Below are 19,438 nucleotides of genomic sequence, written 5' to 3' on the forward strand. Positions count from 1 at the left end.
TGAAAATATTGCCCTATTAAGGATCAAACCCAATATCTTTGGCATTTTAATTTAGCAGTCAAACGTTCAGTTGATTAAACTGACATTGTTTTACAAGACAACAGAAAATAAATGTAAATTTCCACAGAGTGTGTATAATATAGTACAAAAGAACATTCTATACATATTTATCTTCACATATGAAATGATGATTTAATTTCACGGACACGTTCTTTCACTGACAGGATACATTATTATTTTTATAACATCGACAGGATATGTACATGATTATCCATGTGGTACATGTATATATAATATACATAGCTTGTGAGACAACATTTTGTAATTCCCCTGATACATTTTTTGTATATCTTTAACAACGCTCTTAAGATTGTCTCATAAACATGATGATGTCAAGGAAACAATGCTATTGGCTTACCTTCAATATTCAATTCAATCGCTCTTTATGGGACATTTAATATAACATGAAAAATGTAGATTTTATCATTTGTTAGGTAAAAACAAACCTGGTGATCGATTTTCTAAATATTGATATAGTTCGTGAAGAGATTTATCGATGTTTTTACAAACTTTGGTATGCCCTTTTAGGACTATAGATGTCCTCTGTGTCAAAATGTCCTTATTTCCGAAGTACACCCATAGTACGACTTTACTCTGGCCTTGGCAGCGGACTCTGACATCTTTGACTTTTATTATATATACATGTAATAATAATATTGCTATCCGCTATTTTGGCTATGCAGACACGGATTAGGGGGTCAAATCGCTTTTTATTTCATGTGTATTTTATCGACGATATAATGTTTATGTATTCGATTACATTAATAGCATTTCTACAAGTTGTATCTTTGTATCAAACGTTATAAGCTTGTCGGATACGAATTATTCCCGAAAATACTAGAATTAATAACATTGGCTACACGTTGGCAAACATGCAAACAGTCGATGTGACTTGTACAATATTGCAAAGCGTTACAGTATGTTAAGGTCATCTGACCCGAAGGGTCAGAATGACATATTGTCATCATGCACCGTCCGTCGTCGTGCGCCGTGTGCCGTCAGTAAACTTTTCATTCAAACGACTTCTTCTCAATAACCGAACTGCCTGTGGTACTGATATTTGGTCTGTAGCATGCTGGGATGAAGGCCTACCAAGTTTGTTCAAATGAATGACCTTGATCTTCATTCAAGGTCATGGGGGCCAAAAAGGCTAAAATCTTTAAACGACTTCTTCTCAAGAACCAAAAGGCCCAGAATACTCAAATTGGGCCTGCAGCATGCTGGGATGAAGGGCTAACAAGTTTGTTCAAATGAATGACCTTGACCTTCATTCAAGGTCACAGGGGTAAAATAGGCTAAAATCCTTTAAACAACTTCTTGTGAATAACTAAGAGGCCTAGAGATCTGATATTGGGCCCTTGACATGCTTTGATGAAAGGCTATCAAGTTTGTTCAAATGAAGGACCTTGACCTTCATTCAAGGTCACACGGGTCAAATATGCTAAGATCTTTATACTACTTCTCAAGAACAAAAGGCACAGGGTACTCATATTGGGCCTGCAGCATGCTGGGATGAAGGGCTATCGAGTTTGTTCAAATAAAGGACCTTGACCTTCATTCAAGGTCACACGGGTCAAATATGCTAAGATCTTTAAACTACTTCTTCTCAAGAACAAAAGGCCCAGGATACTCATATTGGGCCTGCAGCATGCTGTAATGAAGGGCTACCAAGTTTGTTCAAATGAAGGACCTTGACCTTCATTCAGGTCACATGGGTTAAATAGGCTAAAATCTTTAAACGACTTCTTCTCAAGAACCAGAAACCTCAGGGTACTGATATCAGGCCTGCAGCATGCTGGGATGAAGGACTACCAAGTTTGTTCAAATCAGAAACATATATACATAGAGATTGGCAACTTCGCTATTTTTACGATCGGCAGATGTACCTCTGTATGTCCCTAGGGGATTTTAGATAAACTCTTAAATAGTTAAATACAGCAGAATGATTTTGATATGTTATAAAAGTTAAGAAATTTTCAGATGGTTTGAGTACGATTTTGGAAAGAAAAAATAATATTTTAACTTATATATTAATAAAACAAAATGCACTTCCGCTTTTGAATGCCTAACTTTCGAAAAACCAGGTAAAATTGCAAATTTTCATACTTTCAAAAATCATATTAAATAACTTAAATTGGAAAAACTGATCACGATCACATCAAACCATGATATAATGTTTAAATTTTGTGTTGATGCAAAAATATCATGTTTAAAAGAGTACACTTAAAAGAAGTTTACCAAAGGAAAATGCCTATAAACCGGAGGTCCCTCTGCCTGTCAACAAAGAAGGAGTTTCCAAATCTCTATGTATATATGTTTCTGTTCAAATGAAGGACCTTAAACTTCATTCAAGGTCACAGGGGTCAAAATGGCTAAAATCTTTAAAGATGCTCCACCGCTGACAAATGGTATTTTTTCACTATCAAAAACAGGAGCAGACGATTTAGTATTTTTCTTCAGTTACAAAAGTTACTTACTTTACACCATTACCACCATTGAAAAGTTTGAGCTTCTTATTTTACTTCAAGTTAAAAATATGAAAAATAATTAATTGCATCCCGAAAAAATTCCGTGGCACTATATCCTATATGGAATGAAGTAATGATTGCGCATGCACCAAAGGCGAACTAAATTATTTTATGTTATTTTTTGTGCTAATTAGGCGTATATATACACGATTAAATGCCAATTATTGTTCAAATGATGAATATCATTTATGCTCTGACGGCGGTGGAGCATCTTTAAATAACTTCTTGTGAATAATTAAGAGGCCTAGAGACCTGATATTGGCCTTTGACATGCTGGGATGAAGTGCTACCAAGTTTGTTCAAATGAATGACCTTGATCTTCAATCAAAGTCACAGGGGTCAAATAGGCTAAAATCTTTAAACGACCATGTTGTGTTGTACTAATAGTCAGATGACCGTTAAGGTCCATGAGCCTCTTGTTTAAAATAGGTCTTCTACAAAGTGACCTTGACGCTTATTTATTTAAATGTGTTTGTAACATTTCTTGTACATGGCCAAATTCCAAGAACACTGACAAAGCTAATGCCAGATATACATTCGACACCCGTTCATGGGTGCTGATAAACTTTCTTGCACCTTAACACATTTTCTGTAATCACTTCTTCCACGTACGAAAGAACCTGACAAGTTAATGAAGTTTCCAGTACTGTAGGTTCAACTTGTCAGACTCAAACACGTTTGTATTTCTTGTTACATTTAACAAAGTTTCAAGTACGTTTACAACCCCGTGTTGAACAAATTTTTAAGCATGCTAACAAATTATCGCTGCACTCACTTTGACACAAATTCAAACATGTTTGCATTCCTTTGTTGCATGTTGACAAAGTTTCAAACAAGTTTACAACCCTTTTTCGCAATGTGACTGGAGACTCTTGGAACATGAAATCAATGGTAAGAATTCAGCGATGTATGTGATCACTCTCATCTCAGTTTAATGAGAAATTCAATATAAATTAAGTCTTAAAATATGTAATCTTGGTCAAGTCGTTTATTTAAATTAAACATAATAAATAATATGTGATTCATGTATAAACAATAATAAAACAAGAAATGATGCAAGAAATGGTACAACATTGACAGAGCATTACACAGAGTATATTCATACACATCCTTGATAATCCAGGGGTTACTACCCTTGTCGTATATCAAATCCACCCCAATGATTATGGCATAACAAAACTGAAGGCAGTTGAGGAGAAGAAAAAAAAAGCCACTAAGAGGCCCACAAAGTCTTCCGTTGAAGAATATGTGTGAGGGATGCCCAACAGTCAATCACAGTGTAACATTGATTCATTCTTTCGATGTACATCGAAGGACAAAACTACCTGTTGCATCAGACAGCCTTCAGATTGTCATGATTCCAGGGGCGGATACCAAAAAATTGATGGTAACCTCTGGAATATCGAGAATGACTCGTACAACTCTTTAGAATTTAAAGATGCTCCACTGCCCACAGAGCATAAATGAATAAATGATACTCATCATTTGAACAATAATTGGTGTTTAATCGTATAAATGTAAAGTAAGTAACTTTTGTAACTGAAGAATAATACAAAATCGTCTGCTCCTGTTTTTTATAGTGAAAAAAATACTATTTGTCAGCGGTGGAGCATCTTTAAGTTGAAATATCTATAAATATCTTACTACATTTTGTATTTAACCCTCCTTCTCCTCCTGTTTAGATGATCAAGTTCAACACGGATTAACACATAATAGATATGTGTATAATGACAAAATCAAACACTGAACTTACATTACATGCTTGTAGCTAACACTGATTTATAATAATAATAATATTCATTTGAAATTTCATTAGGTCAACCCACAACATCTGATGATGGTGGGCTTACTAGTAAACAACTAGAGTGATAAGCTGAGAACTAACTATTACCCCTCATATAAAACCATATGACAAACCAAATGTCATTTTTTTTAATAAGACCATTGTATTTGTCATCCCTCAAAAGTATACAACTTGCTCACCAACCATCCACACATACATCAACACAAATCGGTGGTTCAATACCTGAAATAACCTTTTACAAAATGTAGCGCTGTACAAAATACACATGAATTGGCACTTCAAAGACAGCACAGAAACCACTAAAATAAAATAACCATTAAAATAAGTACTTTTACAGTACCATTGTATTTGTTATCCTTCATAACTATATTCCAATTTTCAGCTTAACCAATGAAATGATTATATTAAGTTTTGATACAGATTCAGCATAAGCTTTATTTTGATTTTTACATGATTGACGTTCATACCCCCAAAAACCTGTATATAATTGTAGTCTATCCTTAAATACATGTACAAATGCAGATAGAAAATTCTATTAACTTCTATAGGCAGATTGTTCTAAATGTTTACAGTTCATGTCGACATGGACTACCGTATTTGTTTCTTGATTTTTTTTTTGGTTTTTCCTGAAATTGAACTTGATGGATCTTCAGCAGTTAGGTAGCCTAGAAATTTAAAAAAAATATTTGGTCATGTTGATTTGCAATTTTTGTGCTAATATTCTATGTAAATTTTTAGCTCTTTAAACAGAACTTAATTGACAAAGATATGAGGATATTTCTTGCACATTGCCCGTTTCTTGAGATTGCTTGCACAAGCCTGCAAGAAAAATTGACTTATTCATTCAAATGACACATTGCATATTGGTGAATATTTTTTGTGGTTATGAGTTTTCAATCATTTTATGGGAAGTAATAATGGTGGTTAGCCAATGAAAAAATGTATAACATATTGTATATACAGCAAATTCTATGTAAACCAAGAAATTTTCTACCCATTCTTTTAAACAGTATCTTCACGTTGTACAGATATGAAGTTTACCACTCCCACAAACTATGATGATCAAGCTATATCACAGATAATCCCTCTGTACACCAACTTATTTCTGGGTCATTTCTCAGCTAAAAAAATATCTAAATCATTGAAATTTGAGATTTAGACTCATGTAGCTCTATTTTGCCTGTGCTCGAATCTCCAGTGCTGCAATTAGTTTTCCTGATTTCCAATCTCCTCTGACCAATATTGCTGTTGGGGCTACTAGACAGATCCAGTTTACATGTAGTTCACCTTAAAGGTTATTCTGAAGTAAAAACACACATATCAGTTATACGGTATAGTGCTTAATTTGGTTTGTTTAGTCTTATGTCCTATTAACAGCCAGGGTCTTGTAAGGACCTGCTAGGTGTGTTGGTGGAGGAAAGCCGGAGTACCCAGAGAAAAACCACCGGCCAGCGGTCAGTACCTGGCAACTGCCTCACATGGGATTTGAACCCGCATCCCAGAGGTGGAGGGCTTGGGGTAATATGTTGGGACATCTTAACCACTCGGCGATACGGGTATAATGCTTAAAGTCTGTGGGGTCAATATTTCAGTTTTCCAGGGACATATTTGCGTTTTACCAATCCCTACATTTCATAATTTAAACAAACTCTGTGAAAACTATTTCTCAAACCAAGTCACCGACATCTGGAACAGTTTATCAACAACAGCAGTAACTGCAAAAACCCTGAACATGTTCAAATCGCGTCTGAATACAGCCTGGAAACAACACCCTACAAAATTCAGTCCATCATTTCTACAATACAGGAACCATCAGAGCAACCACACTGGTACAACCATTAGTAGAAAAAGAAACATCAATAGTAGTCACAGACTAATGGTGTGACGTTATAAAAAACGTGGTAACAGTAAGTTATGAATCTAAACTGTTGTTGTCAGGTACATTACCGGGAAATGATTTCCTGAATATTTCTGCTGGTGTTAACTTTGGTTTGGTTGATATGCTTAATGTCATATTAACACCTAAGGTCATTTAACGTAGACCGTCCCTTCTGTGACGTCATACGTTTGTTACGTCGCTATCCGAATCCCGGCAAACGTATTTTATTTCCCCGTACCCATCTATTACAACCCGCTTCTGAAATCGGCATTCGAGCAAGTATTTCGTCTAGAACGTTTTCCAGTGTTAACTTGAAGTGTATCAATCTAATGACTAACAAGGGTAAATGAATAACACAAAACGTTGAAAAGTGCTACTTATTCGTCTATTTTTTAACATTTTCAGGCCAAAATTTAAGGGGTATTAGAAAGCAAATCGGTCATAATTTGAAAAGTAATGCGGTGAGGTGTACTTTTTATTGGCTTTTCGTAATGCAAATAAGCCAATCTTCATGGAAATTCTAAAAAATCGATTTTTCTTGAGATCATTTTTTCAGAAGAAAAGAAAACATGACTATTTTTATGCAATTTCTCACTAAAATTGGGTCCGAACTTAATTTTAAGATAACGATATTTCGTTTTATTGTGGAAAACCCAGCTTATTGGATATAGCAATGAATTCTCTATCACCTACTGATGGTATGACCATGTTACAGGCATATTATTTACATGTTAAGGGATGCTACAGGGAGGAAATATTATTTATTTAAAAATCCTTAAAATCCGGATTATTAAGTCATTTGTACATATCTTTAAGCAACCCTGGAAGAAAAGTTAACCCGGTGACATATGATTTTTATGCGGATTTTGTGATCAGGGTATACTTAAAATCAAAATATCAAAAAATGAACGAAATCTATGAGAGGAAACCAGAAGGGACGGTCTACCTTAAGGAATTGGTAGTGTTTAAAATTTGTGGATTTTAATGAAAACACAAATATGGCAAACATAAACCACAAGTGAAGTTAAACCACTATACAGTAATCTTATCATTTGTGTGTTGTAATTATAACATATAATGTGAGTATGTTAAGTTACAATGTCCAATCCATCACATAGTGCCAAAACCTGCACATCTAAAATCCTTCAAAATTCATCTCGGTATACAATGTATATTAACATAATGAAACACAAAAATGAACAAAGAATTTTTGTTTCAACATATTTGAAACGGCTAGTAAGGGCTGTTCCAGAAAAACATCCATGGTAGGGGGGGAAGGCACTTTGAAATAGGGAGACCCATCGATAGAAGTGATTTTTAATTTTGTTGACCCAACCACATATCTATTTTTTAGTGAATGATACTATGGCATAGAAGCAATTTTTTTTTTTTTCTCCAATATCTTTTTGGGTTTACATATTTTGATTTCTAGCATCACCGAAGAGTCCTAGGACAAATTGTGCCATATATGGTGCAGTGAACTATTGTTTGATGTGCTGCATCAATTACTAGATTTGTATAAAGGTACAATCTTCCTAGAACCAGTTGAAAATCTAAAGATGCTTAAGTGTTGCACAAGGGTACTGCAAGAGTAGACATCTGGACATTGACACTTAAAAGCTTGTGAACTTCCACTCTTTCCTCAACTTAATACCAGTGAATTTAAATGAAGATCTTTTGATGACTTCAGTATTTTGCCAATACTAATCAATTGTTTCTCTGTACCATTGCCAAGTTTGATTGAATATGATATGTTTCAAATAAATATTCTGTCATTATTATATTAAAACACCCAGAATTTTTTTTTTTTTTTTTTATTGAATAACATATTAATATTGTTTTCTCGACAGTTATTTTTATAGTCAGGATGACTGACAACAACATTATATTAAACCACAAATTTTGCATTTTATTTCAAAAGGTTACAAATTCTCTCAGATAGACCCACCCACTGAAGTGATTTTATTGAAACGCCACCCTGGCACAGAAGTGATTTTATTTTTAACCCACCATGGCACATACTATTTTTTAAAGTGCCTTCCCTGGGTGCCATATATGTTTTGCTGGAACAGCCCTAAGAGGCAAGTTAATATCTATTGATAATATTTGTAAGCTTCTATTCTTCCTATTGAGATCAAATACTTTGTATTTGGCCATTCCAACCTGAATCTAATGAAAAGGTGTTTTTTTTGTTTGATTCTCTTTCCAGTCACTTTGTGTTATATTCACCATTTTATCATTTGTGTAATGCTCGGCCTCGGAAAGCCAATTTGTGTCGTGCTTCTCGATGCTTTTCCTGGACTCTCTGAAAGTGTTTCAGTAGATCTGTGAAGTTGATCTTTGACACCAGAGGGCGCTGATCCACGAGAGATTTTCCTTTGCTCCTGTTGATATATTGCAGGTAAAATAAATTCATTGATTGTATATATATACATCTCTCATATTTAATAATTTCAAAACACACTCTTGGAAGTCTTTATATATGATAAGCTAAATTTAAACTTAAGTTCAGCTATGTTTTATGATCCTGGAGATTGATGTTGGAGCCAGAGAAAATTTGAAGTAAACATACATTTGTATATTTTCAATAATCACAATAAAAATCAAACAGCTGTTTTTTTAAAGATAAATGATGGATGCAGACACGGAATAATAGAGAATGTTGAGTAAAAACTTACTTTTCAGTAATGGTGGCTAGTTGATAGTGTGGTATACAGTCCAGTCGGTAACGTAGAAGTTTGAAAGCTTCAGACTGAGGCAGTAACATAAGCAGGCCATACAGACTCTTTATCAGATCCTGGTTGTTCTGCACATCTAGGAGTTGCAGTCGTAGATCTGGAAATCATTACGGGATTGTTGATAAACTTTTATCAATAATACACTTTTGGAAAGGTTAATTTGATATTATATCAACATCATAAGAACAAATATCAACCTCATATTTACGTGTAATGAAACAAAAGTTTTTCAAATTACCATAGATTTTAATTTCCCATAAATGAGATAGATTTCATTAATGAGCTTCGATTTGCCATTGTTCTAATTTTTCATCTATGTAGTGAGGATTACAAACAGCCATGTAGGGCCATAACCGGTAGAAGATTTCCCATTAAGGACTTTGTGATGACCTCCATTACGTAACGATAAGAAAATGTTTTGTACAGCTTTTATTGGTAACACTTACAAGCAAAAATAGGCGATTCTATTAGCTGGACTAATTTGTCAATCTCTTTTAAAAAGTCTACTGTCACTTCAAGGTTCCCACTGAGCTGGAGTCAAGGAATGTAACAAAAGGCCAAAAGTACCTGTATCTCTCACCTGGAGCTACAGAACTATTTGATGATCTCAGTGACCTTAACTTCATTCTCAAACACAAATGGTAGCACATTACACAAGCAAACTATAGACTAAAAAAAATTACATTTCTTGGCATTTTTGAGAATTTGGCATAAAATAAACAGCTCCAGCGGATTAAGAAATTGATGGCAATCACTAGACCTTGATTGAAGTCAAAGGATACAATGATAGCAGCAGGTCACAAGCGTGTTTGTAGTTCTGGGACAGATAACACAATGAAACTGTGGCAACTGGACTGTGGCACCAGGACTGATATAGACAGCAAAACAGGACACAGCTCTCCTACAAAAGAAAACATTCAAATCATCAACACTCTCCTACAACAAAAACATCAAAATCATCAACACTCTCCTCTCCTACAACACAAAACATCAAAATCACTTACACTCTCTTACAACAAAAACATCAAAATCATCAACACTCTCCTACGACACAAAACATCAAAATCACTTACACTCTCCTACAACACAAAACATCAAAATCACTTTCTTACAACAAAAACATCAAAATCATCAACACTCTCCTACGACACAAAACATCACAATCATCAACACTCTCCTACAACAGAACTTTTTATGACACTTGGGTCTAGTGACCTTGAATTGCCTGAAATAGTACAATTTTATGTATAATACACATGTACTGAAGAACATCATACTATATTTGAACTTTTGTAATTTGAATGATGGTTGTGTTCTTTCAGATTGAAACTCTAGCATTTTATGTTACTGACTTCTGAAACCTTGAATGACCACACTAAATAGAACTTAATAAAGGATACCTGTGTGCTGAGTGATTTCAGTTGATTCCTCATATCAAACAGTTCTGTAGATGTGAGGAGGATAGTGTTGAGGCTCTGTACCATCTTACAGGCAAAATTAACGTCTTCTTCCTCCACTAGAATCTGTGACAAGGATTGGAATACATCTACCGCATTTAACAGCTGTGACAACTGTCTGAAATATACAACATTTAACATCTGTGACAACTGTCTGAAATGTACAACATTTAACAGCTGTGACAACTGTCTGAAATATACAACATTTAACAGCTATGACAACTGTTTAAAATATACAACATTTAACATCTGTGACAACTGTCTGAAATATACAACATTTAACAACTGTGACAGTTGTATGAAACATACAACATTTAACTACTGTGACAACTGCCTGAAATATACAACATTTAACAGCTGTGACAGTTCAAGACTTGTCTGAAATACATGATGAATGCAAATAAAATATTAAGATACTGTATAACACAAAACCACTTAATTGCCAATTTCTGGATAAAAGTTTTTGAAAATAGGCCATATGTATTGAATCAATCTTCATTTTTTAAGCTATTTAGAATTAAACCATACGAAAATCTATTTGACTTGTTATATTTAGCTGACAATTGAAAATATTGAAAATTTTCTGATATATTCAACGCTTTGTTTGATCCTAAATATCCCTTACCCTGAAACACCTACCTTATAATCTACCTAGATGACTATTGATAGTCAAACTTACCTGATAATAAAATATCCCCTCTCCTCAGGCTCCAGTAAATTCTGATCTTTTTTGAACAGATCCAGCAAAGCCTTCATAAACTTTGTGAAGTACTTATTAAGTCCTGATTTACATTCACTAGCTTCTTCCTCCTTGGTTTCTGTTTTGTTCCCTGATTTGGACGGAGTTGTCTGCCCTTCCTTACTTTTGCTATTTGATCCTAATTTTTGTCCTGATACTTCATTTGGAACAAGATGTCCTGCAGGGTTGGAAGAAATTTCTGCAAGTGTTTCTAAGTCTAGAAGAACAACCTGCAAAAGAGAGAATATTTTACCTGTATATCATAGGCTTATTACTTCACCCATACAGTAGGTCTTTCTTGCTATCTCCGACCTAATTTATAAGTTATGTCTACCTAGTCCTTGACAAGATATCAACCTTAAGCTACTATCTCTCAGATTCAGTACAATCTGTTAAACTATCAATTTTCAAAATTGTGTATTGTCAGCAATAGTTACCTGTTAGAATAGTCACTAAAACATTCACCACAAAGTTTCAGTTAATTTCTCAAGTAGGCACCAAAACCCGCATTTTGAAGCAACATCTAAAAACTTGACGTCTCAACCATAGACTACCAGAGAGACAGTCATAAACTGCCCTCAATCATTAAAATGTGTTGGTATGGTATGGTTGGTAATATAAGGCAGGCAGAGAATATCACATACCTCTGTGGAAGTATCAGAGAGGGTTTCCAAAAGGACGGGGAAAAACCGGTCAACATGTTGAAATGTCTGGAATAACAAAGTGAATAGAAAATTATTCCAGGTACAGGTTATACCCAAACAAAATGAAAGTCATAAAAAAGGCAAAGATGATACTAAAGGTGATGAACAGTATGACATCTTTTCCTGTTGTTCGAAGTCCACTATGTACTTTGAAAGAGTAGATGTCTTTTTGACCAAATGTGGAAAATCGGTTTTTAGTTCTTGCCTAATTTTTTAAATGTTAAGTCTTTTCCTACCTTATTTGGTACTTTGAGTAACAGATGTGAGAGCCATTCTAGTGCAGCAATTCTGGTCCTTAAGCTCTGGTGTTGTAACATTCGGCACAGCACAGATATCACATTAGCTACATTCAGTCTAATTGTACTGGAATATATAACACATCATAATACAATATCAGTTCAATTGTTTTATCACACAGATATTATCTAGCCGCTTCATCCAGTCGACTGACACTACAATGTACTGAGCTTCAAAGGAATATCAGATCTGTTGTTTTACATATAAAACAATAAATATGTAATGGAAGGAAATACATGTATAAAGCATACCACTGATTTATGAGCATATGTGTTATTAAGTTTATTAAAATGTTTGCTATGTTAAGATTTTATCAAATTACCATTTTGTCAGAGTGCCTATCTGAGTAACATTTTAGCCTGAACATCCTACATAACAAGTATTACATTGGTCCCAACCAAAATTTCACAATACATTGAGGTACACTTAACTCCAATACTCATATATGTCAGAGGTTTTCCATCATCCTGTTAACTTTGGGTTAAAAAGGAAGTTTGACTGTAACCTGAAATTGTATCAATTGTATAATACACTTTTAATTGTACCTACCTGCCTGTTGTTACCACTTGACTGCCATCAGGATTTTGTACCTTTGAGTCTGGACTTTGAAGGTCTGAGTTAATAGGACTACTAGGAGCTGGGTCGGAGTTGACTGGACTCCCTAGGACTGGAGTAGGAAGGTCATCCTCCTCACAGATCAGGTTCAGTAAGGCAAGATTTAGGTGTTTAGCCGCCTCACTCACACTATCAGGGTTAAGTTTATATCACGTTATAAATCTGGTACAGAGGCACAACAGAAAAAGACTGAAATACAAACAGCTGTCCATCTCAATTTTTTTTTTAATTAAGGATACTTTTGTTTGATGTGACCCTCTGTAGCCAGACTAAATTATTTTGTAATTAAGGATACTTTTGTTTGATGTAACCTTCTGTAGCCAGACTAAAGTATTTTTTAATTAAGGATACTTTTGTTTGATGTGACCCTCTGTAGCCAGACAAGGCAGCACTGCGTCTATAATTCCAGATGTGTACTGTAACATGGTGCGCTCAGCCTGGGCCACAAACTCCTGGAGCCAGCAGATAGCTGTGTACTGGATCAGTGGACCTGGTTAGGGTGAAACAATCATCAGGTGTTCAGTTGTAATACAACCCATGAAATAGCTCTAAAATTATCAATGTGATTTTTAATGATACAAGCACCCAACAAATAAAATAAGAAATTATACTGATACCTGTTACCACTACCAGTAAACAACTTCTGGCATTGATGTTATCTAATTTTGTAAGGAACCATAATTTACATCAAAAGAAATTGGGGAGAGGTGATTAGGGAAATGGAGGGGGTGTTACATTATAGGTAGTGGAGTAACTACAATCCCGATAATGATAAATATACATACGATCAGAGAGACTATGAGTTATCAGGATGTTGGCCATTCCCTCATAGTTAACACCACTCTGTGTCTTCTTGATACCGTTTAGGAACTCTTGTAGCACGTCTCGGCACCTAGGTAACATAAACAACATTACAATCTACACCAACGTTTAGGAACTCTTGTAGTACGTCTCGGCACCTAGGTAACATAAACAACATTACAATCTACACCAAACACACTTGACTCTATTGCAAAACTACATTTCATCAAGACAAAATATAAAACCATAATAAATGTTTCTTACATTTTACTGATTTCTGGGTTTGGATCACCAAGAATCTCAAAAAGACCGTGCAATATTTCAGGTAACAGCACAAGCATATTGATGTCTGGCACAGCATCCAGGACAGCAATCTGTAACACACAAACTGATAACTGGAGACCATACACTCAAATACTCCTCAATTCAAACAATAATATCTACTACAAGATTATGTATATCTATTTACTTCCTGTAGTTTCTTTACATACGGGTATTTAAAATTTGAATGTCCTTTTTTCAAAAATGCCTCTGACAAGATATTGTCAAAATCTCATTATCAGCGCATGATATGAAGTGTTTTTAACTATATCAAACAGTTTATATATTGTATCTCTTTAAAGGTCACATAAAGAAAAAGTTTAACAGACTTCAGGTGACAGGTCATGTAAGCTAAATGTTAATACAGATACATGATACTATTGAGTATATGTATTTACAATTTTACCTAAGTAACAAGACATTATCACAATTTATTATTTTTCTTTTTAAATAGCTGATAAACCAGACGGTAATTGGCAGAGAAACTTACCCATGACACGATGAATTGGCGTGGATATTGTTCTTTCACATATAATTTTTCTCTCAGAATTGGTATGAATGCCCGGAGGTCAAATGCCGAACTTTCTGTTACAATGTCCTGTGGAGATAAGAAGTTATCACATCCTTATGCAAAGAGCATAAGATAATGAATAAAAAAAGATACCGTAAAAACTGGTATAATTTGCGCACCAGTGTAATTTGCGCAGGTACTTGTTAGGGCTGAAAATGCTGAAAAAAATCTACTATCAGTATATTTTGCGCATCAAAAAATTTGGAAAACAAACAATGTCCAGGGAGTCCCAAAATCGATGTACCTTTTATCATATAAATAGGTTACCATAAACAGAGCATTACCTCGACATTCATAGATCGTCAGCCCCTCAGAATTGACAGATTTTTTCCCGTAAAATTTTTAAATCACCTCTATCAATGTATTTTGCACACCCCCAACTTCATATTTTATTTTTGCACAGAAAAATTGCGCAAATTACACAAGTTTTTACGGTAAGTAATTCATTATCTTCATATAGTTGGTATTATATATGATAAACATGCTATATATAGCGTAATTTTTGAGGATTTTTGAAACAACAGATATGACAATGTAATACATAGAGTACAGAAGTTAACAGAAACGATACCTTTTGATGACATATTGGAAATAAAAGGCAGGTATAAAAAGAAATTTTACCAGTCCAAGGATAATTACTACCATAAAAATTCACACATAACTGGCATATTTTTTTCAATATACATGTATACGAACTTTGATTATTTTAAAACCTTTGTAAAACCCTTTATAGTGGATTTGTATTTGAGAGTTATTTCTGAGTCTGGTCATAATATAATGTGCCTTAGGTGTGGTGATCTGGTAAGAAATCTATCTATTTACTAAATAACAGTACCTCTCATATTCTTGTAAATTAGTTAATCAACAACATTGCATGTATAATGAGGTACTAATAATAACTTACCTTGATAAGTCTGTCAAGTAGCTCTGTCCCATTCTTGACATTCTGATCGGTGTCTGAGGATAGCTGTCAAATAATTAATAACAATATATATAATCATCCTACTGGTGCCCATATTTACACATGTAACTGATGGATCTCACCTTTAACTCATAATTTGTCCAAAAGCTGACATAAGTTAATGACAATTAACTAGCTTTAACTCCATGAGCTGTATCACTAGTGGATCCCAAGATGAATTGGAAGTGATCCCAACACAAAAGCGTGATCTAATACTAACTTCCTTAATAAGTGTGATAGTGATATAGTGTACATGTTGTTCCCTATAAGTCCAGTTTTATGAACATTCCAGTGGGAAAAGTAATTTTTTGTTGGTAAATAGATTATCATTGCATTAAAGAAAAGTAAGGAAAGGTATCTAGGCAAATGTTCATACCTTACTCAGTCCATCAAAGATCTCGTTGAAGTAAGGCAGGACAAAACCACGACAGACTTTAGAGATGTTGTATAAAGCTTCACAGGCGTAGTACCTCACTCTGCTATCCTGGTCAGTGAACGAGTCCAGAACTGGCTTGACCAGCTCAGCCACATAATTAGTAGACTCCTAGCAGCAAAAAACACTAAAGGTTATACATATGACATATCAATATCAATTTCATATACAGGTATGTATGATCTGAGGGATTCACAGTGTAGTGTATTCAATTAAAAATTAAAAATGGGAAGTTTCCCTAGTAGATATAAAATATATCAACATGACAAAAGAATTGTATGCATATACAAATGATTTCTTTGAGAAATAATCCCAGTAATGGAATAACAGTATGCTTATAAGACTAACAAATTCACTATTGATGATTAAAAATTCACAATTAAAAAGGCCATAGGCCTCAATTTTGCAAGCTGGAAGATGGACCATGCAACTGAAATAAGGTCAGTTATGGTAAATGCTACAAGATACATGTCAAGATCAGTGTGCCAGTGATATGAGGGAACTTTTAGCATCATCAATCTTAGAAAATTTAAATTAAACAATTAAGTTAGGAGAAGCAATAATTAACCAAATAAATAAACAATGTATGGACTTAAATTAAGATAGACTGTCCCTTCTAGTTTCCTCTCAAGAATTTTGGTTATTTTTTGATAGTGAAAAATTGCATCAAAATAGTCATATTTTCTTTTTTTCGCAAAAAAAATGATCTCAAGAAAAATCATTTTTTAGAATTTCCATGAAGATTGACATATTTGCAATAAGAAAAGCCAATAAAAAGTATAACTCAGCACATTATTTTTCAAAATATGACAGATTTGCTTAAATTGGCTTAATACCCCTTAAATTTTGACATGAAAACGTTTATAAGTGAAGATTTTGATTAAAAACCAAAATGAAAATATTTTCCAGCAATTTTATTTCTGTATTTTGTTTGTCCGTTTCCGGATGAAAATTAGTATATCGGTAAGTTACGAAGAGTGCCTATTGAAGCTCGAAACTTGAATGTTTCCATTCAAAACACCAGCAACTAGATAGGTACAGAGAAATAAAATATGTTTGCCGGGCTCCGGATAGCGACGTTACAAACAAATGACGTCACAGAAGGGAGGATTCTACGTTTACTCTTTTGAATTTCAGCAAAAACATCACCTGACAGAACCAATAAAAGCGGCTAGCCTAATTAGCTTTTCACTTGTCATTTTATACCACTAATTAATAATAAACCAAAAAGTAGTAATCTTTGGACACCTATGAACTGTTTGACTCTTTCCCCTTCGACTTTATCATTTCAACCTTTCACTAAAACTGGAAACCTACCTTGCCTAAAGCAATGGCTGTAGCTGCTAAACCTATGACACCACCTTTACGTGAATTAGGGTTGTGAGACAATGCCAGATCTTCTCCAAGAACTTTCAGGATTCGCTTAATCTGGATGGTCTGGCCATTAGTGGAAAAGTCTCTCACCATCCTGGAAGTAAACAATATTTGCCTATTTGAAATAAAGAGTTAATTCCGCTTATTACAATATTCTTATCTACATACTAGAGAAACTATAACAACAAAACAAGTTTCTAACAAACAGACTACACAGCAGATTCATAATTATGACATACATATATTGTAATTTTCATTCCTCGCCAATGTTACTATTACTACGAAATGGAAATGCATGTGGAATTCTTCAACATAAATATGTATGCATACACAAATGTGTATTTACATACATATGTCCGATAGAATCAATGGAAAGACAAGATAAATAGTTTAATTAGTTTTTAGGCAAAATTGAATGTTTTTCTATACACTAAATACTCTTTAATTTGCCTACTACAAAATTGATCAAGCAATGTAACACATGTCTCTCTCCTTGTTTGGCACATTGAGAAAAGGTGCCAAATGTTTAGCTTCAAACTATTTTGCCCAAAACAAAATTCTGTACCATCTTAAAATTTCAGTATCCAATTTATTTACCATGGTAATTTGCCCCTAAAATCATAATGCCAAAACCAATGTCACAGGGTGCAGGATTTATAATAAATTTAATCACATGTCTCTGCCAGGATCAAACTCAGGACATCTAGATTACTAGTCTGACACTCAATCAATCAATCTAAAGAGAATATCTCTCTATCTGAGTGGTATATTGCGTCTAGTAATAAGTATTGACCAGGGTTGCACCAATTTGTAATTTTTGTTTTGTTTTATTTTTTTTTTATTTCTTTGTCTTAGTACATATAGTTGTATTAAAGTTGTATTTCTGGTAATTTTCACTGTAACGATATGTCGTTTTAACATTTGATATTTGAACATGGACATGTAACTTGATGATTTAGCTCCCCAAAAGCATATGTCGGCCTATAAGAGAGCCGAAATCTAGGGATAATATATTCCTGGTTTTGAATAAAACACCTCCAATCTCCGCCATATTCAGTACCTTCGGGTTTTGTCGGAATTCCGAATCGTATCACGTGACTGGCGTCAACACATCCTGCACGTGGAAATCCAGATAACTAGCGTAAGCGCACATATGTTTGTTTACGTTTTCCTTCTGGCTGCATAATATGAGCAAATTGTGCTGGTTTATGTCCACAGAGCGATAATTTGAAACATCTCATTCACACATTGCCGTAATTCAATATTGTGTGTATCAAAAATTGTAATGTTTCAGCATTAATTTCTTTGTAGATCCAGTCAGCTGAGGTCGACCACGTGTTTTGTTTACAAAAAATGGTCGACATTTCTCTTGGTTTCACAACTCTCGTATAACTTTGAGATTGTCGCAACGATGTTCGGAAGAGTTCGGAATGATTCGGTATCTTTCGAGCCTATTTTTTACCTGTACACGTTAAAAAGATTTTTTTACTTTGGTAAATAAAATACTTCCATTGCTGCAACTTTATAAAAAGTGGTAAAATTAGAAAGTTTAAACCTCGGACAGACGGAGAAAAATGTGTATAGCACCTATACAGTTTTTACTATGACAAAAAGAGCGAAAGTGATAGACCATACAACTTTAAATTCCTCTACGGTATCGATCGTTACCACACAAAATGTAACAGTTGTCTCCCCTGATATCATATTTGGTGCATTTGACAGTTTGAACGATCCAAAGGACCAAAACAAATGATTTTTGGGCATATATTTGCTAATCTGGAACTTAATGATTAATTATTGGGCAGATTTGAGTTACATTAATGACGAAATAGTTTGAGACAAAACAGTTTTGGGCTGGAACACCAGTATTTTTCAGATTCGATTGCCTGCTACAGAAAAGTTCTACTTAATCGACCTACTGCAACGTTACCTTTCCACTTCCAAAGCCCCCATTTTGCGCTTCTCGTATAATTTATCATTCAGATTTCGCACACATAGTGCCGTTAGAGGCGCAAAGTCTTTGTCGTTTCCACTCATGGCGCTATTTGCGGCATGTGTTGCTGAATGTACCGATTTGCCGGATGACAATCATAGAATAATATTTCCACTAATGGGGGCTGCCATTTTGATTATCACGTGATTTTTGCTGAGCCGCT

General features: G+C 34.5%; 1 protein-coding gene across 2 annotated transcripts; it reads right to left on the reverse strand.

Annotated features, from left to right (window-relative positions):
* Nucleotides 1–3,561: 3,561 nt before the first annotated feature.
* On the reverse strand, nt 3,562–19,411 carry LOC138315996 (protein VAC14 homolog). 2 transcript variants are annotated; one of them, XM_069257458.1, is made up of 18 exons: nt 19,213–19,411; nt 17,226–17,376; nt 15,852–16,019; nt 15,419–15,481; nt 14,434–14,541; nt 13,887–13,996; nt 13,607–13,713; nt 13,173–13,311; nt 12,756–12,950; nt 12,146–12,272; nt 11,850–11,915; nt 11,146–11,435; nt 10,410–10,584; nt 9,792–9,910; nt 9,456–9,535; nt 8,950–9,106; nt 8,501–8,655; nt 3,562–5,692 (listed from the first exon to the last, which is right to left on the reverse strand). In XM_069257458.1, exons 1-17 carry the CDS (start codon nt 19,317–19,319, stop codon nt 8,508–8,510), a joined length of 2,310 nt encoding a protein of 769 aa, XP_069113559.1. In that variant the 5' UTR covers nt 19,320–19,411; the 3' UTR covers nt 3,562–5,692; nt 8,501–8,507. The 2 variants fall into 2 exon arrangements, with proteins under 2 accessions (XP_069113559.1, XP_069113558.1); XM_069257457.1 differs by having other exon boundaries at nt 3,562–8,655.
* Nucleotides 19,412–19,438: the final 27 nt, after the last annotated feature.

This window comes from Argopecten irradians, chromosome 2, assembly GCF_041381155.1.
Source record: "Argopecten irradians isolate NY chromosome 2, Ai_NY, whole genome shotgun sequence".
Lineage (NCBI taxonomy): Eukaryota > Metazoa > Mollusca > Bivalvia > Pectinida > Pectinidae > Argopecten > Argopecten irradians.

What these genes read in the sequence shown, in the direction of transcription:
- LOC138315996 (XM_069257458.1), bottom strand. Translation starts at nt 19,319, where the DNA reads ATGAGTGGAAACGACAAAGACTTTGCGCCTCTAACGGCACTATGTGTG. An exon ending in AGGGGATATTTTATTATCAG is followed by an intron (nt 10,585 to 11,145) that starts GTAAGTTTGACT and finishes TGTATATTTCAG; the next exon opens with ACAGTTGTCACAGCTGTTAA. An exon ending in CTAGCCACCATTACTGAAAA is followed by an intron (nt 8,656 to 8,949) that starts GTAAGTTTTTAC and finishes ATATATCAACAG; the next exon opens with GAGCAAAGGAAAATCTCTCG.